Here is a 21,216-nt window from a genome sequence, read left to right as displayed (position 1 = left end):
AGAATGTGGTGCCTAGCTCAAGCATTGACATTCAGGATAGTTTAGTTAATAATAATAATGTAATAAAGTACAATATCATTTGTCACTCAGAGGTGACGGTTGGATGAATGAATGAATCCAATTAAATAGGTCATTTTAAAAAAATGGTTTTGATTACACAACTTTATCAGCTGTTACCAACACAGACACTAACAACACTTCATAATTGTAATTGGCCAATGTTTCACCTGCACTTCTCTGGTACTGGCTGATTTTCGTCAGGTTTATTTTCTGACTCCACTGATGATGTGTTTCACCACAGTACAGTTGCATAATTGAGTCTACAGCTGAAACGGTCCCATTGCTGTGTGCAGGTATAGACATATTTAAATATTTAAATAATGAAATAATAATAATTACATAGACGCCAATAATCATGATACGATGAAAGAAAATGACCCTGTCAAGTTGTTCACACCATAGCATTCACTGAAGGATTGAGAACATACACATATTCAAAGTCTAGACAAAATAAATGATTCTAACTCCAATCTCCAACTGTGTCAATAAATAAATAAATAAATAAATAAAAAGGGTAACTCAGGTGAAAGCTTAGTCACTGTCCAGGCAAATTAAAGTGGACACCATGACACCAATACCATGACATCCAGTCTGCAGCAGCATCGTGTTGTTTGATTTTTGATACAAAAAAATACAAAAATCTTATTTTTTTATATTAATATCATTTACGTCATCTCAATAAAATACAAATCACAAAATAATCTTTGAAATTCTAAACATTGACGATTCAATAAAGCGTTGGAAAAAAAGGTGGGTGGAGCCTTGGGCAACCGGAGTGATTCTATTGGCTGCCAATTTAAATGACCGGGAAGGAGCTGTCATTTCAGTCAGCTGTGTGAAGGGGAACAGACGCTGCCTGCTAATCCAGCTAATCCTGCTAATCCAGCTCCGGCTAAGTAATGACACTGTCTTTGTTTATTCGTGTGTGTGGGAAAAGTCGGCGCGCGCTAGTCTTGTATTTGTGAATGATGTTTTTCCTCTAAATTATGAATGAAACTCGAGGACACAGTAAAGTGTAGAAGCAGCGTCGGGACATGCCTGGACACGTCTCACTGAGGTCTCCATTGAAGCATGTGAGCGAATGAATGAATGAATGAATGAATGAATGAATTCATGCTTCTGGCTTAATGATGTATCCAGAACGCAAACAGCAGCCAATGATTGAAACGCACCTGTTGTTGAATTGTGTCCTTTTACGCTGAATCATGACAACGTCATTATGACTTCTTATCTCATAGTTATGACTTTTTATCTCTTAATTATGACTTTTTATCTCATCATTATGACTTCTTATCTCATAGTTATGACTTTTTATCTCTCAATTATGACTGTTTATCACTTAATTATGACTTTTTATCTCTTAATTATGACTTTTTATCTCTTAATTATGACTGTTTATCTCATAATTATGACTTTTTATCTCATTATTATGACTTTTTATCTCTTAATTACTGCTTAATTATGACTTTTTATCTCAATTATGACTGTTTATCTCTTAACTTTTTATCTCTCAATTATGACTGTTTATCTCTTAATTATGACTTTTTATCTCAATTATGACTGTTTATCTCTTAATTATGACTTTTTATCTCTCAATTATGACTGTTTATCTCTTAATTATGACTGTTTATCTCTCAATTATTACTGTTTATCACTTAATTATGACTGTTTATCACTTAATTATGACTGTTTATCACTTAATTATGACTGTTTATCTCTTAATTATGAGTGTTTATCTCTTAATTATGACTTTATCTCTCAATTATGACTGTTTCTCTTAATTATGACTGTTTCTCTTAATTATGACTGTTTATCTCTCAATTATGACTGTTTATCTCTTAATTATGACTTTATCTCATCATTATGACTTCTTATCTCATAGTTATGACTTTTTATCTCTTAATTATGACTTATCTCAATTATGACTGCTTATCTCATAATTATGACTATCTCAGTTATGACTTTATCTCATAATTATGACTTTTATACTCTTTTAGTTTGAATAATGCTTCCTCGTATTGTATAGTCCAGTCCTAATTGCTGTCTTTGTCGTTCAACTGTGTAAAAACTTCACAATGTTCAGAGAGGTGTAGGCAGAATTAGTAAAAAAGTAATATTTCATACCCTCTGAACAGCTTTCACATTTGTCGGTTTTGGCATCTGTTCAATGGCACGATCTACATTTCATTTCTGTTATGCTGAAGTCCTGTTAGGGGGGAACATAACATGGCCCTTTGTGATTTTCAGTTACTTTCAGTGATTTTCATGTCATATATATATATATATATATATATATATATATATATATATATATATATATATATATATCTATATATATATATCTATATATATATATGACATACATACATACACACACACACATGAATGAATATGTGACATGGACGTGAGTGGGGAAGTGATTAGATAGCATGTGAACGATGCATATTAATTATGTGTGGTCAGCCAAAATGACAAATCAAAAGGTCATTGAAAATGGGATCATTTTTCCCTGGAACCCATATAAAAGACCACACATGGGTCCTGGAACACATTACATTGAAAACCTAGCAACATCACAGCTTTATTATCATCTTGGTGATACTGTAGATTTATAGTCAAAAATTAGGCTGATTTGGTGTTTATTTATCATCATTTTTATCGTTACAATGATTAATGCCAGAAATGATCAGGATACAATTTGTAGTCCATATCGTCCGTCCCTACAGTACAGTAACTTGTTTAGAATATTTGTTGCGTCGAGAAGTATGAGAATATAAGATCGTTGGGAAATAAATGTTGTTCATATAATAAAGTGATCAACAGATATTTGATTTATGTGTGAAAAATGTTGATTTTTGAAAACGGTGCAAACAAGGAATTGTGGAAATTGATACGCCAACATATTAAATGGCTATAGTTCTTGAAGAATAGAAAAACCGTACCGATCCACATCCAAGGTTTAAGGATTTTGATTGTGTTCTTGTGCTTAGACATGGGTCATCTCCTAGTACACAACCACCTCCAGGCTCTCCTGCTGATGTTCATGTTGGCCTCTCAGTGTCCAACAGTCAGTGGGCTGTTTGAGTGGTTGAAGCAGACACCGGTTGTTCCAGCTTCACCAGCAGCAGCAGCAGAAGCAGAAGCACTGGCTCCAGCACTTCTTGCAAAGGATGCTCACTTTGAAATGGCCACTGCAGACGAGAAGTTTTTGGCTGAGGCGAAGCAGATGGAGCTCAGCCCGTTGGACAGCTGTCACCACCGGGTAAAAGAAAGAAAGAAAAGAATCTTACATTCACACTTTATCATCATCATCAGCTACGTAGAAAGTCAGAAGATATTAGGTGATAAAATCCATATAATTCGGATTAATTTAAAGTGGTAGCTCAGATGCAACCTTATGGAAGCTGTTCCGCCCAAAAAAAAGGGGGGGCGACGTGAAAAGTCAAAATTATGTGAGGAAAAATTGACTTGAGATATAAAATTATGAGAAAATGTCATAATTATGAGATAAAAATTAGAGTTTTTTTCTCATAATTTAGACTTTTTAAAACTTTTTTCTGGCGGAAACAGGCTTCCATACAACCTGGACAGCATTTACGAGTCCATTTGTGATTATCCTGTTGCTGTTATTGTGAGTGCTTTTTGTCATGATGTGTGGTGCATGTATATATCATCCTAGCCCTCGTCTGTCCCATTTAAAATGCCGTTGCTCTCTTTCATAGGTGGTGGCTCAACTGAGGGCGAGCTGTGAAAGTCTCTCAGAAGAGCAGCTTGCAAAGCTCGGCGTGGCACTGTTTAACTGCCAGGCCCAAAGTGAGGGGCGTCACATGTATCCATGCACAGACGCAATGGTAAACCTATAGAAACTTCCACTGTGTGTGTGTGTGTGTGTGTGATGGAGATGCATCTTATCGCAATATACTTTTTTTTTTATTTAAAATTTTAATAAATTTGATATTGGTGTATATATCGCAATATGATTCAAATCAATATTTCTGTCAAGCTTAAAGTTAAGACTGGGAGCTACAGCTTTTCTGAGATGTTTGTGCTTCTCAAAGGAGAGCGACATTACACTGTAAATACCCTCTACTATTTATGATCTATATTACTTGATATTAAAATATACTTGCAATGTTTCAGTCGATAAAGGAGTGCACCGCAGACATGGACTCGGACACATGGAACGCTTACCACATAGTGAGTAACCGAGCCCGCGCCGTCTGCTACGGCGCTCGCCAGCAGCTCTTTCGCCGCAGAGCGGAACACACCGTCAACGCGCTCATCTCCACAGCCACCAGCCAGCTCGATGCAATGAAGGACCTGAAGGTAAGACCTTGTAAGACCACAGACCGATGCCCCCGTCCTGTTCTTTGATCATGTCCTGCTTTAAAACAGGAAGGTCAGCTGGAGTTAAAGGAACTGACTTCGGCCTCGTTGGAGAAGCTGCTGGAGGGACACGTTGCTCTGCAGGACCAGCAGGGACAATTATCTGAAGGCCAGGGGCAACTGGAGAGTTCCCTGAAGGACAACCTGAAGCGCCTGGGTCAGGAGAAGGCCCTTATTGCCTCTGGACAGGAGATGGTAGCCCAGCTCATCCAGGGCATTACCAAGAAAATGGGTCAGTGCTTTCTTTTTTTTAAAAACCTAATAAATATTCATGGTTTTTCAGATTTGTTTATTAAACATACACATGCATTTGTGCTTGGTTAGTTTCTTGTCATTTAAAAGTGTCTAGCACTGTTGCCTCACAGCAAGAACATGGCTGGTTTGACCATGGGCCTCTCTGTGTGGACTTTGCTTGGTTCTCCAGTTTCCTCTCACAGTCCACAAACATGCAGAGGTGAACTGGACGCTCTGAACTGACCATAAGAGAGTCAATGTTTGTCCCAGTGTTTTCTTGTGCTCTTTCTTCTCCCTCCTTTTGTTGAATTTCTTTCATTAGTTTTATTATTTTGTTTTCGCTCCTTTTCTCTGACAGTTGTTTGTCTTTGATGTACTGCACCTCTTCCCTGTGGTCCAGTGATTCTTGTGGCCTGGTTGTAGAGAGTTCTGATGGTGTGTGAATTGTTGGGTGCTGTGATGTCTATAAATAAGCCCCGGTCCGTGTGTGTGTTGGTTTCATGTGTATTTTGATTTTGATGCTGCCATCTTGTATGGGAGTGGTTTCTTTGTTGAGGAAGGAATTGTTAGTTTCATCTTCATGTACACCTTTGTGTATTTATACAATACAAAATACAATATTTTTGAATGATTAAATAGACTTAAAGTGTTTGATTTGTGAAAATATCATATTTCACTGCTCTTCTACATCCTTTAATAGGGATTTTTTTTATTATAAGGAATTTAATAAATTCTCCATAAATATTTCATATGTTACAAACATCTTTTTCTTTTCTAGCCCAGTTCTGTGCCCGTAGGTAAATGTTTAGTGCATTAATGGATTCCCCTGACATCTTATGTTTACTCCATTTGTTTATTTGTCTTTATAATCCCATATTTTCTTTGATCAACTGTAAGAAGGGCAGATGATCACTGATGCCACTGAATATCAATAATCCACTTACTGTGTGACTGTCAGTGTGATTTCAGAGAACAGCACAGTGAGGTGTAATTCTGCAGTCTGGTGATTGTACCTATGTTATTTATGTGTTTATGTTTTATTAATTAAAAATAATTTTAATATAATGAATACTGAGTTATTACTGTTTTCTGTTTTCATAAAACCAACCCAGTCCTTGCATAATTTAATGTTTGAGCCAGGTGTCCTATATTTCTACCTCAGCCTCACTTTCCATTATCTCCAAAACCTTCCACTCTCTAAGAGAATTCCTAACCAGTTCACTGAAGTCCATCACTTTTCAGATATAGCTGTAATGTTGAAAGTCTGTGTAGATGATCCTTAATATTATCAAAGTTTGCATCCAAATTTCAAATTCTGGTTGTGTTGATCCTCACTCTTCCTGTCGTCCTCCTAGAGAACGTGAGTGAGAACTTGCAGATTCAGGGCTCGGAGGTCCAGAGCAGCCACAAGGCGATTGTGAAGGACCTCACAGATGTCAGACACCACGCCCACGACATCTACCAGAAAATTGGTAACGAAAACGGACCGTCGCAATCTCAATTCCTCACATGGCTTCATTGATGTGGTCCTGTATCAATGTTGGTCTCCTGTGGCTGATCCCAGACCACAGCATGTCAGAGTTTCTTCAGTACCAGGACCAGACGTCGCAGTACTACATCGACCTGATGGACAAACTGGAGCGCATGAACAGCACGCTGGGAGTCATGCTGCGCTACATCGACAACATGCAGAGTCGTATCGAGGGAAGACTTCACATGATCCAGGGCTACCTGGGCTGGGCAGGTGAGACTGCAGAAATAAAGAGTTTATCAGTGGTTACCACAGTTACCAGTTACTTGTTTATGATGACCGTTGGATGTAAACAACTATGATTGTTGGTCAGGTCAGTTTTGTTTTATTTGTGTATATCTGTGTGACCCACAGGTCTAAGCCTGGCAGCCATGTGGACGTGCATTGCACATGCAGGCTATCTCGTGCTGGGTGCCGTTCTGCTGACTTTTCTGCGATGTCCGTGTTTCTCGCGGGCGACGCTGCTGCTCACTGTGCCTCTGAATGCAGTGGCCGACATCAACCAGCAGCCGGCACTGGATCTCGTCAGCCTCAGCCTGCTGCTGCTCTCCCTGTCTCTGGGTGCTGACCTTGGAAATGCTAGCAAGGCAAATAAGGTGTCCCCATTTCCATGTCATGTATTTGGTGACTCTCTCTGTGTGTGTGTGTGTGTGTGTTTGCTGTACTCAGGTCACTGGTTTGTGAGTCAGTTGTGGTCGAGCCTCCGCGTCAGAGAGAAGCCAGCCGTCCTGCTGCCGCTGGCCCCGTGTACGATTGTGAAACCACAGAAGCAGCCAGTCTCATCCTGCAGCTCATATCCAGCCTCTTCAACCCCACAGAAGTGAGTCTGCTGCTCACACTGATTGTTTGATTGTCCCACTGGTGGCATCTTCAAAACATCTGCTCTGGTCTGACTTTCAGTCTAGAGCCCAAAAAATTGATAAAACTGATTATGAAGAGAATGTAGTTTCAAAATAGCTTATTTCAGCCTTCATCTCTGTTGGCGACACCTTCTGGTTCACATGTTTTACCTTGATTTATTTCATCTGGAAGCCGCTGAGGAACCACCATGCTGCATCAGTGCCAAATAACCAGAGCCTTGTTTGCTTCCTGCTGTGACAGGATATTTATGAGGATACATTTCAAGATTGTGTGTTCAGTGTGGATGGTTGAATGAATGTTTGAAATTAAATAGTTAAACAATAAAAGACGGCAACATAATTTGGTTTGAGTTACACAACTATCACCCCAACAAACACTGCAGCTGCTGAGGTTTTTACTGGTGTTTCGTGGCGTAGATACTTTTCTGCTGCTGACTGATCTGATGAAGGTTTGTTTTTCAGACTGAGTCTGTGCTAGTGATTCAGTTACACTGAAAACAGCTGCTTTACAAGTCTGTGTGTGCGTGTGCATCGTTTAAATGTAGTCAAGATGCAACCTAAACTGTGGACCATAGTGAACCATAGTCTCTTGCTGGAAGCGGTGGACTCATCCAACACTCATCCTGGGTTAGGAAACATTCAGGAAAAGGGCTGGATCTGCTTCATGCATGGATGTGACATGACCTGCCTGCACTGCTTTTGATCAGGGGTCTAAAGCTGTGGCGCCCACTGAGCACAAACCCTTGTGCTGAATGTTCTCCACTCCTTCATGGGAGATACTGTACTTTGTCTCTCATCCATCTCCATGTGATGAACACCACAGTGCCAAAATTTGTCAATTTTCTCAAAATGAAAAATACCCGCTCTCTAGTGACAGGATGAGCTGGAAGTCACGCCCATAATTCATGCAAGGCATCATGGGCCATAGGAAGAAGGTGGATAAGTAAAATGAAGAAACCCAGAGATTGCCTGCGTGTTCTTCTGAAATTGACTGATGTGCTGCAGCCTGTTGTTCTTGTGTCCTCAGATATGAAAAGCACGGCTTCACAGAGCATGATGACTGGCTGAACCAGGACAGCGTCATATCAGGTGTGTGCAATGTCAAACGATGACATTGACTATAAACTAAAAAAGTCAAATCCTTGGGCTGAAAATGATGAGGCTTAAAATAAGTGTTATAAAGTGACTAAATGTATGAGAGATCTGATTAATGCACATGCACAACATTAGCCCTGTAATGCTTTTCATTTAAACAAATGTTTTAGAAGTAATTGGACCTGGTTGTTACTCTGAGGTCTCTGTGTGCAGGTGACTTCGGCTTATCGGCCTCGTCTCCCACCTGCAGGAAGCTGATGCCAGAGTCCAGGTTTATGCCAATAATTGACACGCCAAGTTACTCCACTCCAAGACTCCTACCGCGGCCCCTTTTCTCAGCGGTGAGCTAATCTGTGTCACAGACTGTGGATTGTCTTACAGTTCTGTTTCACTTTGCATGATGCACAGAGTTGGCGCTGACTGAGTCTGCTGCACATGTTTGAGTCCAGTTCTGTCAGATTTGTTCTTCTGTCAAAAGGGAGAGGTTTTTTCTCTCTCCACTGATGCCCCGTGTTTGCTCGGTGTGTCGGGCCTCTTTCTTTCCTTCCTTCCTTCCTCAGGCACAGACGCCTTGTACTGTCTGATGACAGTTAATTGGACTGTTGAGCACTTTTTTAACATCTGTGAAGAAAGATGCTTTAGATTATTATGATTATTCTTATTATAATTATTTGTTGGCATTTCTTTCAAAAGCTAAAAACGGTTAGTCCCAAGATATCTTTTCTTTTCCGACTTGTCAACTGGAAAGCGGTGAACTCGAGGTCGTTCATGTCGTTCCCAGTTTCCAACCTCCGATTCCCGCTGTAAATGGATCGCAGCATTAGCCTGTGAAGCACTTTAAGTTGGATTGCTTCTTCTGCTTGTAATTTCCAGCAGGCTGTACACGGAGAGGTGCAACGCTGCCCTCCACAGTTCAAAGTTCTTAATCACAATTCCATTGCATTTTATTTATTTTATTCATACTGCACTTGTCACATGCATGAGATGTGCCTCTATTGTCAGGTTTCCCAGGATAAATGCAAAGAAAAGATGATTGATGATGAACTCTGCTTTTTATGAATCGTTGACATCTGTACTCACTGTCTTGTGCCTGTTGTTAGGAATCGGTTGATATACCTCCAAGGAACCTGGGAGGAGTCCTTGATGCAGTGAACGACGACTCCCGTGATCTAGTGAACGACTCGCGCGGAGCAAGTCCTTCCCCGTCTCTGACCACCAACAGGTGAGTGTTTCAGTCTTCAGGTGAGATCATAGTCGAGTCCACATCGCATGACTCAAAGCTCCTGGAAAAAGGTTTCAAGCTTTAACGTTGCATTCACACCAGCTCCTTGGTTTGCTCTGGTCCACCTGAAAAGGTATCGGTTCGCTTCAAGTGAACCAAATGCATTGAGTGGACTACAACGCAGGGCATTGTGGGTACAGCACAACCAAAACATGTGCGTGTAAAACGATAGCCGTGAGAAATGGCTGAGCCGGGTTGTTACGGCGTAGAACAGAATGAAAAACCCAAGTCTGATCAGATTTGATGCATAAAATATAAAATAAATAAGATATTAAAGTTAAATAGCATTAGGGAGTCTGTAAATGAAGTTCCTGGTCGGCAGTTGAGGGTTTGAATATGCAAAGATCCTGCCCCTGATTGTCATCGTGTTCCAAAATACAGCGACAAATACACTTTACCATCAGTACGAAGTGTGAGTTCTCCCTTCACTGACGACTGGGAAGCTTTGAATGTGGATGCTAACTTCAGCGTCGTGGTTAATGACATGATCACATGTCACCTCTGCTGTCCTCACCAGTCATCCAGGTAAATGGTCCCAGTAAACATCTGTACACATCTTCACTTCTTATGAAAGTGGCCGGTGAAGAGACATTAGCAGGTACATGTGCTGCCAGCAGAGGTGTATGAGGTACTGGGAAAAACACAAGTAAAAGTACAAATACTATCACTGAAAATGACATAAGGGTTAAAGTCACCCATGAGAAAAATCACTTGAGTAAAAGTCTTAAAGTAGCTCACATTAAATGTACTTAAGTATCTAAAGTATAAGTATTTTTATAGTACACGCCTTTATCTCGTGGCACTTTGAGCACAAGAGGCACTTTTTTAAGATTTTCCCTCATCCCAAGAAAGCCCAACACAGTTGCCAGGTATGACCACGGTGTAGAAGCAGAAGCCGTCAGTGTGGTTACGTTTTCTGTGTCTTCCTCATCGGCGTTAACTGCGGAAGGCAGCCATGTTGATCTCTGCCGCCCCGCCCCTTACATTGTTCTCCTCGTCCTCGCAGACACGCCCGTTCCAGGTAATCCCAGATATTATATTTCTATTTTAATATGTAACGAGGTGGCAAACATCAAAGTAACGGAGTAAAAGATTATAAAAAAACTCAAGTAAAGTACAGATCTTTAAAGTGTAACAAGGTACATCTACTTCTGGCTGCCAGTTACACCTGTCAGTGTGAACAGTGTTGCCGGCCACAGTGGCGTTACTGTAAACATGTAAAAGCGACTCATTACAGTAAATAAACATGTAATGGTCTTTGTTTTCCTGTTGATTTGCAGCTCTGTGTCGGGCCGTCAGCTGTGCAATGGAATCACAAAAACAGGGAAGGCGTGTAAGAAGAGAGCAGTGCTGGGACACGAGTACTGCAGGGTTCATGAGGGCGGTCTCACCTCGTACGTTCACTCCTGAAAACACTCCACACTGTTTCTCTTTGGTAGAACGTCACTGCATCATAACTGTCCCTTTTTTAAATGTTTGTTTTTATTATTGCCATGTTTTTAAACATCACATGAATAAATTATCTTTACTCATCTGTATTGGATTATGTTTTACTGTATTATAGTGATCACTGCCCCTATTCTAATAATACAAAGCTAAATCTGTGAAGTATTCCTTAAGCAATTACAGAGTCAGTGAGTGATCATAACATCACTCATAGTCCAGGGTGGAAGGAAGTCAATTGGACACAGATAATACAGATTTATGCTGGAGGGAATGTGAACCACGCTCGCGTCTTCTAAGGTTGTCCCATGTTGATTCCATGTTGGCAGGGGATGCATATACACTGTGTTTGACTCCAGGGGAAGAGGAAAGTCCAGTGATAAGATTCTCCTCCTTGTGGCAAGGCTCAAGCCTCTACCTCCCACCCTTCAAGGCAGTGAGACTAAAGAATGTTTAGAAAATGTAACTGCAAAACGTCATGGCAAGATGGTTGAAGTTTGTTTGCTTTGAAAACAAAAAGTGTACTTGTGGGATGTCCGTGATGTGGGTTGTGTGTTTGCTGAGACACTGTTCTAGTTGTTGTTGTATGTTTGTATTGTATGTGCATACATTCAAATAAAGAATGTGACTATTTAGACAGAACAGTAGGTATAAATCTTTTATTTTGCTCAGTACAAACGTACTGAGTATAAAACAAGTACAAGAGTACTTAAAAAAAAACAAAAAAACTAACTAACTTTAGAACCCAAACCTTGTATTGTACTTCTACACATACTGGTTTTATAATGCTTAAATTACTTCATTTTTTTAAAAATTACTGAGATTAAAACTTGTGCCAGCACCAGGATTATGACGTTAAAACAATAGGTCAACAATTAAAACTAAATTAACAAACCATGAGGAATCTCATTTGGTGCAAATGGAGAATTAATCAAACCGAGGAACCACCGGGTTCTCATCTCCTCTCCAGTTAGACCTGGTCCTGGATCATCAGCGGGATTCTTCACTTCCGGGCGACATCGTAATTGTCAACAAACCAATCGCACGTTTCCTTCAATGCTGGAAGTGAGAGAGCAAAAATAAACTGAAGAAGGAAAAAAAACATCTAATCCCATCAAATTTCCTCCATAATTCTGGCTTCTACCACGACATGAAAATCACCTTGTTTGAATGGTGTGAATTTGAAGTCTGGCAGGTGGCGGAGCAGCTTTGCATTACTCGCTGTCTTTTTGAACTGTCCATCTGCTTTAGTGGTGTCATGCTACAGGTCAAAGGTCAAGGAAACCACAAGAAATTAACAACAAGATTGGTAACGTTGAGTTTTCTAAACCTAATCCCTAAGAATTTTAACAAATACTGTAATGAAGGACAAGCTCAACACATGGATTAAATAACACAGTTAGTAAAGGATACTAAAACTTCTCCTTTGAAGTCCATCGCCCGGGCAACTTCCTCAGCTGCCTCTTTGATGGACACCTCCTCTTCCTCTCCAACTGCGACCAGCAACATAGACACAGCACAGTCGTTTCAATCATGTTCCTTTTAATACGAAGACCTATAATGTGCTGAGAAAGATGAGTCACCTGAGAGGATGATTGGATCCACTTCTGAATATTCACACAAGACCCACAGGAAGAGACGAGCCAAGTCCAGGGAGTAAATGAACTGTCTCCTGGGATTGCCAGAGCCCCAGATGATGAGAGGCTCCCCCTTCTCTAATGAATGAAACAACACAGACGGATGTAAAACGCTGCGTCCCTGATTGTCAGCGCTGATACTACCATGAGCAGGTGACCCAACAAACTCATTTATTTATCAACATAAAAATCCTGCTCCCTTTGAGACTCTTTTACTTGGACTGGTTTAACTGTGCTGCAACCAAACTTTAACATTTGTTTACTGTAGCACTCGTAGCACATATGAACCCCATATTTAGTTACACACACACGCATACACATTATTTCATGTTCTAATTCTCCTTTCCTTTCCAGAAGGAGCGTAGTGGCCCCAGCACCTGCCTCCAAACAAACAATTATGATAAAAGAAAGGTTTGTGTGTTTTCACTTCTGCGCGTGTTTTGGGGTTTGCATGTGTTTTCGCTTCTGCATGTGTTTTGGGATGTGTGTGTTTTGGGGTTTGTGTGTGTTCTCGCTTCTGTGTGTGTTTTGGTATTTGTGTGCGTTTTCTGTCCTGTGAGTGTTTTGGGGTTGTGTGTGTTCTTGCTTCTGTGTGTGTTTTGGGGTTTGTGTGTGTTCTCACTTCTGCATTTGTTTTGGTATTTGTGTGCGTTTTCTGTCCTGTGAGTGTTTTGGGGTTGTGTGTGTTCTCGCTTCTGTTTGGGGTTTGTGTGTGTTCTGTGTGTGTGTTTTGGGGTTTGTGTGTGTTCTAAGCTTTGTGTTTTGTGTTCTCACTTCTGCATTTGTTTTGGTATTTGTGTCGTTTTCTGTCCTGTAAGTGTTTTGGGGTTGTGTGTGTTCTCGCTTCTGTGTGTGTTTTGGGGTTTGTGTGTGTTTCTGTTCTGTGAGTGTTTTGGGGTTTGTGTGTGTTGTTGCTTCTAGTGTATTAGTATTTGTGTTTTCTGTCCTGTGTGTGTTTTGGGGTTTTGTGTTTCTGCTTCTGTGTGTGTTTTGGGGTTTGTGTGTGTTCTCGCTTCTGTGTGTGTTTTGGGGTTTTGTGTGTGTTCTCACTTCTGCATTTGTTTTGGGGTTTGTGTGTGTTCTCACTTCTGCATTTGTTTTGGTATTTGTGTTTCTGTGTTTTGTTTCTCCTTCTGTGTGTTTTTGTTGGTTCTGTTTTAGTTTGTGTGTTCTGTGTGTGTGTTTTTGGGGTTTGTGTGTGTTCTCCTTCTTGTGTGTGTTTTGGGGTTTGTGTGTGTTCTCAGCTTGTGTGTGTTTTTGTGTGTGTTCTCACTGCATTTTGTTTTGGGGTTTGTGTGTGTTCCCACTTCTGCATTTGTTTTGGTATTTGTGTGCGTTTTCTGTCCTGTGAGTGTTTTGGGGTTGTGTGTGTTCTGCTTCTGTGTGTGTTTTGGGGTTTGTGTGTGTTTTCTGTTCTGTGAGTGTTTTGGGGTTTGTGTGTGTTGTCGCTTCTGCGTGTGTATTGGGGTTTACAATTCAAACATTTAATAAATACTAATTATTTAAAGGGAAAAAAGAACAGTATCGTCCATTATCAGTAAGTGCTGCTGCTGTAAGAGAGGACGGGGAGGCCAGCTCTTCTTGATCAGCCAGCGCTGAAAACATTGATTTTCTACATGATTTCTTTCTGCATAAACACTAACCAGTAAGGCTTAGTCTGTTTTTGTTGCCACTCAGGGTAGTGTGTTTGTGTGGAGCCACGCCCTCAATGGGAGCGTAAACAGTGTGAGTTTGTGTGTTCATGCGGATATCAAGCCATTAACCCACAAGGGTGTGGCTTTGTCATAATAAAGAAGCCTGTCCCTGAGATTCCTGTAGAGTGAGTTCACTGCATCCTTTCAGTTTCTAATTGTCTGCGATGTAGGAGAATGTCTCATGATTGTTAAGTAGACATAACGAGGGCATGAGCAATTAAATCTCTATTCTCTTCATGAGATAAACTTGACTGTGACTTACTTTTAGCAGTGTAGGTTTTGTGGATGAGGCCTGGCAGCACATGACCATCCTCAATGCTGAAGTTGTCATGAGGGCCAAATACATTGGTGGGGATCACTGCAGTAAATAAGCCTTCATGCTCCTGGGAATGGGCCCTGTGAAAAAGAAATATAGTGAAATCAATATGGCTGTTTCAAAGCTCTTTTAAAGGGTCAGATCAAATTGATGACAGTAAACAATGTTCCACTTGGCTAGAAAATACTCAAGTCATGGTAAATAGACAGTCAGGCAGCTTAACCGCTTTAAAGTCGTGTAAACTCTACCATCCCAGTGTTGGTTATGTCGTTGCCAGCCATTTTGCTATGGCAAAATATTACTTTTAAGGAAACTACAAGATGAAACAATAATTAGGAAACTGTAGAATTTTGAAATAATGAGAATCTTTTTCTTATTATGATGATAAAAAACGAAATAACGAACAGATAGTACATACCTGTTCTGAACATCAATCATTCTCTTAGCATAGGAATAGCCGAAGTTAGAGTCGTGGGGTGGACCATTATGGATCTGATTCAAAGACAATTAAGAGAAGTGAGTCAGTTGTTTAAACACTACAGTACCACAAGTGTGGACACAAAAACACTAAATACTGATATGCAGTCATAACCTGAATAACTCCTGCGTTACTGCATTAACTGCACACAGCAGAGTTCTCAACGGGTCGGACCTCGAGCTCATAAAACACATTTCTTGCAGGTTGTAAATGATATGTTGTTTGTTGTGAATCATCGAAGAGTAAATCTGGGCGAGTGCAACAAAAACCCTGGTGGCCAGAAATGCTCAGGAGTATCCTGCCAATCCTTTTATCCACCTTATTCCTGGAGGTTGTACTGAAGAAATGATAATGGGTGAACCTTCAGGACGAGGAGCAGCAGCAGCAGCTGTTACTCCTAAGTCTTTGTCTGCTTTAAATAAATACGATCTTTAACAAACACCACTGACCTTACTGCTGTGTCAATACTGAAATGCCTCTAAGCTTTTTCAGATTGTACATAGCTACACGCTGTAGTGACAGAGTCAATTTAATTCTTTACATTTATTATTTGTCAAATACAGACACTGTTGCATCACATTGTTGTAATGTGATATTTACTCAAAGTAAATCAGTCTAGCAGCGTTACAATTACAGTGGACAAGTTTTATACGAAATGTTATATAAATAGCAACTCTATAAACATCAATCAAGGACATGTTTTTGTGTTTTGATAAACTTTTCTGCTTGATAGGTAAAATAAAACTCTTACCATGGTCTCATCGATGGGATAGGTGGTCTTATCTGGAAAAATGCAGGTGGACAGGCATGACACGACCTTAACAGCACCCACTTCTTGCGCTGCCCTCAGTACGTTGTCATTGATGTAGACATTCTTCCTCTGTGGTGAGAAAAACAACATATGCAGTACTAATTCATGACAGCGTCACTTGGGTTTGTGTGTGTTTTCGCTTCTGGGTGTGTTTTCGCTTCTGCGTGTGTTTTCGCTTCTGCGTGTGTTTTCGCTTCTGCGTGTGTTTTCGCTTCTGCGTGTGTTTTCGCTTCTGCGTGTGTTTTAGCTTCTGCGTGTGTTTTAGCAGCAGACAGCAGAAGAGAGACGTACCCAAAAATCCAGGTTGTACTTCATGTTTTTGAAAAGACCTCCAACCAAAGCGGCCAAGTGGATGACGTGCGTTGGCCGATGCTTCTCAAATATTGCCTTTGTCTCCTCCCAGTTCCTGAAGACATGTCAACTAGAGCATAAGAAATGGGTTTCGTGTGTCGACACGTCAGTGGTGGTCAGTGGATATGTGGCTCTCACATGAGGTTGGCATCTTTGGAGGAGAGGTATATCCATTCTTCCCCCTCCTTGGCTCCCCGCTCATCTTTGACCACGCGCTGAATGGCATGGCCCACTAAGCCACTCCCTCCTGTCACCAACACTTTCATTGTAAAAGGGTCACTGCCTTTAAAACACACAAGAAAATATTGACTGCAGCATATGCAACAAAACACACAAATATGGCATGTGACAGTATCTCAGTGGAGCAGCAGTTTCATTTCAAATGCAAATAAAATAAATAAAACTGGTGTCATCAGCCTTTTGGTGTTCTTTGTCTCCACATGAACCCTGAGGGGATTGAGACATTTTAGCAATGATCAGGTGATACATAAATGTAGAGCTGAAACGATTAATCGATTACTACATTTTTGATAATCGAGTAATCGATCAGGTTTGAAGCTTTTTTCATGATTAAAACACAATTTCTGACTGTTTAAGCTTCTTAAATGTGAGTATTTTCTTCATTTCTTTGCTCTGGATAACTAAGAAACATTAAAAGTCAATCATTTTGGTTTGGGAACAAAACAAGACATTGGAGAACATCATCATTTACAGATTTGACGAACACCGATCAACATTTTTCAAGGTATTCTGATATTTTATGGACCAAACGATTAATCGAGAAAATAATCGACAGATTAATCAATTATGAAAATAATCGTTAGTTGCAGCTCTACATAAATGTTCTCGGTTTGCTTTGCCCATCTCTGAGACAAGTGTGCTCTTAAGTCTCTGGCACTAATACTTTGAGGGTTAGGCTGAAAAAGACATCAGTTACATTAACGTCAGTTGTGCAGTATTTCCTGTGTGCATGGTGTTAACAATGGCTTTACTATCAAATATTGGCATCGCCTGTGGTTTTACCTTTTGTTTGTTTGTGCGTTGTTCATGAAGGATACATCTGTGTGTCACAGAAGTCCTTGCGCAAATGCAAATGCAAATGCAAATAACAAACTCAACAAATAAGACCAACATTTCTATAAATATTGATATAAGTAGTGTTATTAAAACATAATACAAACGGGTTTAAGAAGAAGCTTAAACCTGGTTGTCTCCTTCATGACGAAAATGATCTGCTGTAGTGAATCATTAAATAATTAAAGAGTGAATACATGACTTGACATGTATTGGTGTATAGCTTGCCAGAATGTATTTGGAGAACAAGGAGGTGAACCTGTGTGATGTGTAGGCTCGACCCATCTCATTTCACACAGTGCATGTGAGGCTGCACACTCTTGAGGATCCAGCCCCTGGTGTCAGACACAACCTATGTACCCAATGTACTTGTCTTTGCTCCTCATTTCTTCTTCGCCATCATTTCCGGCAGGCTGCACACTGAGAGGTGTAATGCTGCCATTAATTAAAACCTGTGTTTCAAATATGATTAAGGCCACAAACGATTACAAAAACAAAACAATCGAAGCAAATCCATTATTATTATTATTATTATTATTATTGTTATTAAGAACATACTGGACTAAGATGAGAGCTAATACATGGGTAACTTTTCTCCAGGTCTTGGTTTCCGTGCAGTAGATGCAGTAGATGCAGTAGGTGTTTGCGTTTCTTTACTGTGACGGTAAAGACAATATTTACAGTTACAGGTGAAACCCGCCCTATCATTCAGCAGCAGGTGAACTCCACGTCAGCTCGTTCCATTAAATACGTACAAACGACAACCGTCTAACGTACTATCGCGACTCAAGTCTCCTTCCACATGTAAAAGTGATGAAATAAGAGTCAGCAACATGGGCTGACATAGGATTTCATGCAAAAGACTAACTTTATTTACTGCAGTGTTATATCCATGTAGTTTACCCAGCCTCCCATACACTGTCACACAGTGGTAACACCGAGCGTACAAAGGCATGAAAGCTAAAAGCGCTTGTTTCTCACCCGAACACCACGACGACGATTCGACGATATGCCGGTCACTCGTGAACTGTGAAGCTGCTGTAACGGAACAACACGACGTCAAATACGTCTTCGTCTTCTCTTCTTCTTCTTTTTGTTTTACGGCGGTTGGCATCCTGCTATAGGCGCATTACCGCCCCCTTCTGCTCTGGAGTGTGAGACAGAAAATATGCCAACATCACACACACACTCTTACCCTATATATTTCCCAATTTTGACTTTATATCCTATAAAATAGCCCCGTATCACTTAAAAACTTCACCACTATCTCACTCATTTCCATTACTGCCTTTAAATGAAATTGTTGATCCTCTAATTTCCATAGATTATTTTATCACCTCTGTATTTGCCTCATATGCCCTACACCTCAAAAGTACATGTTCCACAGATTCCTGTCTGATGTTTCCCTACCAATTTAAGTGATTTATTCATTCACTTCCATTTCTACTCTTTCTTTCCTTAATGCCCTCTTTGCCAATTTATCTGCCCTCTCATTCCCCCTCACTCCTGCATGCGCTGGTACCCACATAAATCCAACCTGACCTCCTCTGTTCAGGGGTGTGCCAGGGGTGGAGTCGAACTTGCGACCATTGCGACCATGATGTCTTTTGCACACAGGGTACTGGTCTTAACCACTGAGCCACTCCACCATGCTCCACAGAACTGATGAGGAATCTGAGTAAATCAGTACCCTGTTGTGTCGGGCCTCTTCCACCCATCTTAGAGCTACCAACACTGGCAGCATCTCCACCGTGTAGACCCCCAACATATTCGATGTTCCCCTACTTAGCCCAATCCTCCTCTCTGGCACAGCCACCCCAAATCCTGTCACTCCTGTTTCAGGTTCCCGAGCCCCATCAGCACTAAGTCCCCATAGAGAGTATGGGGACTTAGTGCTGATGGCGGGTGGCTGTGCCAGAGAGGAGGATGTGGCTAAGTAGGAGAACATCAAATATGTTGGGGGTCTACACGGTGGAGATGCTGCCAGTGTTGGTAGCTCTAGATGGGTGGAAGAGGCCCGACACAACAGGGTACTGATTTGAGAGTACGTGACGTTCAAACTCACCTACCAAATCTATTTGACCCTTTCCTTTTCTTTTAATTTCTAACAGATGCTAGTCTATTTTCGGGCCCTCAAGCATCCATAATGGTGTTGCTGGACTACAGACTATTGTAGGGCTTATTCTCACTGCTAAGACTCCCAGTTCATTTGCCAATTTCTTTCCTACTCTCCCTCTGATTTTCCCTCTGACTCTTCCCATTCTCCCAGCACTCCTGCAGTACCACTTTCGTCGGGTGAGAATCACATTGTCCCTTCAAATTCGCCAGTAATTTCCCGTCAACTGCTTCCTTCTCGGCCCCAGAGCCACCTCTCCCGTCTCTACCTGTAACGCAGGTACTGGCGTTGTCTTAACAGCCCCACTGCAGACGCTCAGCGCCTGACTCACATCCAGCTTCTTATTAAAGCCACATACACTCTTTTCAGTGCCGAGCAACTAGCTGCCCAACTCCTACCTGTCAAACATCGCAACACATTGATCACTTTTTTGCACTTCTCTTCTATTCTAGCAATATGCCCTGAACATGTTAACTGTGAGTCAAACACTACACCCAAAAATGTAAATGTTCCAACTCTTTTTCATTCATTTTCATTCCTTCCTCTCTTCATTTCCTGCTAAAATACACTGTCTGGGTTTTTTCCACTGAGATCCCCAATCATAGCCCCACTCCACCACCTCATCAATAGCCCCTTGTACTTCCTCTTTTCCACAAGACCCCATCATCCGCAAAGAGTGACCTACCTATCTCCTCTGGTACTTTTGAGAACACATCATTGATCATTACTGTAAAGAGTAAAGGGCTAATCACGCTCCCTTGAGGGGTCCCATTCTCTACCTTGACAGCTCTACCCCGACTCGTACCTGTATTTTTCTTCTTACTCCCGTTGTACACCCTTCCTCTTATACCCATCTTGCACAGCTTTATTAATAACCCTTCCTTCCACATCAAATTATATGCTTTCTCAATATCAAAAAACACTGGCACTACTGATTCTTTATTATCCCTGTCTCTAGCCTTATCACTGCATCCATTGTATTTCTTCCTTTTCTAAAACCACTTTGATAATTTGCCATCATTTCTCGTTTTTCAAGATCACATGTTAATCTTTCTGTTATCATCCTTTCCATTATTTTGCACAGATTTGATGTTAAGGCTATTGGCCTGTACAGTAACTAGTGGGTTGTGTCGGATGTTTTCTTATGGGGACCACGACTGCTTCTTTCCAGGCACTTGGTAATCTTCCCTCTGTCCATACCTTGTTGTACAATAGCAGCAACTTTAATAACGCTCTCTCCCTTCGTTGTTTTAGCATTATATTGCATATCTTATCTTTCCCTGGGGAGGTTGGTCTTGATTTATTTATTGCCCTCGTCATTTCTGTCATAGTAAACAGTTTGTCAATTGCTTCACCTGTTTCTTCCCTCCTGTCGAGCACACCTGGACGCTGATTCACCGTTTTCTCTCTCCTCCTCCTCCCCTCTTCTGATAGATTTTCAATGCCATGTACTGTTCTATCTCCCCCCATCTTTTTTGTCATTCCCCATACTTCTCCTGCAGGTGTTGTTCTTCCTATTTTTGCTATTCTTCTGTCCACCACGGTACCAGTTTCCTATTTATCTTGCTCTTACTCTGGGGGATGGCTCCCTCTGCTGACCTTCAAATTCCTGAGGTTATGTTCTCATTTATCTTTACTCTTGTCAGTTCTTCCTCACTCCTGAAACAGATCCCATTTTGCCTTAGCGTATACCCACTTCCTTCCATTCTCTCTCCTACCGAACATGTCACTGGGTAGTGGTCACTACCTACACCTGACACTAGTGTTCTATCTAATGCTGACTCATTCCCTGTAGCTGTGTTCTCCCTCGTTCCTCTCCCATCATTAATACATACCAAGTTCCTTTCA

General features: G+C 41.0%; 2 protein-coding genes across 7 annotated transcripts; one reads left to right on the top strand and one right to left on the bottom strand.

The window, feature by feature from the left end:
• Window positions 1-878: 878 nt before the first annotated feature.
• Window positions 879-11,533, top strand: bmb (brambleberry). 5 transcript variants are annotated; one of them, XM_044044339.1, is made up of 13 exons: window positions 966-1,133; window positions 3,051-3,322; window positions 3,783-3,911; window positions 4,201-4,386; window positions 4,456-4,678; window positions 6,036-6,152; window positions 6,245-6,424; window positions 6,566-6,772; window positions 6,881-7,031; window positions 8,099-8,160; window positions 8,380-8,507; window positions 9,267-9,388; window positions 10,729-11,533. In XM_044044339.1, the coding sequence occupies exons 2-13, from the start codon at window positions 3,053-3,055 to the stop codon at window positions 10,856-10,858; spliced, it is 1,905 nt and encodes a 634-aa protein (XP_043900274.1). In that variant the 5' UTR covers window positions 966-1,133; window positions 3,051-3,052; the 3' UTR covers window positions 10,859-11,533. The 5 variants fall into 5 exon arrangements, with proteins under 5 accessions (XP_043900272.1, XP_043900274.1, XP_043900273.1 ...); XM_044044337.1 differs by lacking the exon at window positions 966-1,133 and adding an exon at window positions 879-956 and having other exon boundaries at window positions 6,566-7,031; XM_044044338.1 differs by having other exon boundaries at window positions 966-1,117; window positions 6,566-7,031.
• Window positions 11,534-11,535: 2 nt separating this feature from the next.
• On the bottom strand, window positions 11,536-18,325 carry LOC122780913 (GDP-L-fucose synthase-like). Of its 2 annotated transcripts, none has more exons than XM_044044341.1 (10): window positions 18,234-18,325; window positions 16,317-16,461; window positions 16,119-16,233; window positions 15,768-15,896; window positions 14,957-15,030; window positions 14,485-14,618; window positions 12,475-12,606; window positions 12,305-12,384; window positions 12,053-12,152; window positions 11,536-11,950 (listed from the first exon to the last, which is right to left on the bottom strand). In XM_044044341.1, the coding sequence occupies exons 2-10, from the start codon at window positions 16,442-16,444 to the stop codon at window positions 11,895-11,897; spliced, it is 948 nt and encodes a 315-aa protein (XP_043900276.1). In that variant the 5' UTR covers window positions 16,445-16,461; window positions 18,234-18,325; the 3' UTR covers window positions 11,536-11,894. The 2 variants fall into 2 exon arrangements, with proteins under 2 accessions (XP_043900276.1, XP_043900277.1); XM_044044342.1 differs by having other exon boundaries at window positions 16,317-16,457.
• Between the last annotated feature and the right edge of the window lie 2,891 nt (window positions 18,326-21,216).

This window comes from Solea senegalensis, linkage group LG14, assembly GCF_019176455.1.
Source record: "Solea senegalensis isolate Sse05_10M linkage group LG14, IFAPA_SoseM_1, whole genome shotgun sequence".
In the NCBI taxonomy this organism is placed as follows: Eukaryota; Metazoa; Chordata; class Actinopteri; order Pleuronectiformes; family Soleidae; genus Solea; species Solea senegalensis.
The sequence above is the reverse complement of the archived record's forward strand: the minus strand, read 5'-3'. Positions and strand labels throughout refer to the sequence as shown.

Excerpts from the sequence above, each read along its gene's own strand:
- bmb (XM_044044337.1), top strand. The coding sequence starts at position 3,053 with ATGGGTCATCTCCTAGTACACAACCACCTCCAGGCTCTCCTGCTGATG. Across the intron at positions 7,032-8,098 it reads GCCTCTTCAACCCCACAGAA|ATATGAAAAGCACGGCTTCA; the intron begins GTGAGTCTGCTG and ends TTGTGTCCTCAG. Across the intron at positions 9,389-10,728 it reads CCGTCTCTGACCACCAACAG|CTCTGTGTCGGGCCGTCAGC; the intron begins GTGAGTGTTTCA and ends GTTGATTTGCAG.
- LOC122780913 (XM_044044341.1), bottom strand. The coding sequence starts at position 16,444 with ATGAAAGTGTTGGTGACAGGAGGGAGTGGCTTAGTGGGCCATGCCATT. Across the intron at positions 12,385-12,474 it reads GGATCCAATCATCCTCTCAG|TTGGAGAGGAAGAGGAGGTG; the intron begins GTGACTCATCTT and ends TGCTGGTCGCAG. Across the intron at positions 12,153-12,304 it reads ACTTCAAAGGAGAAGTTTTA|CATGACACCACTAAAGCAGA; the intron begins GTATCCTTTACT and ends TTTGACCTGTAG.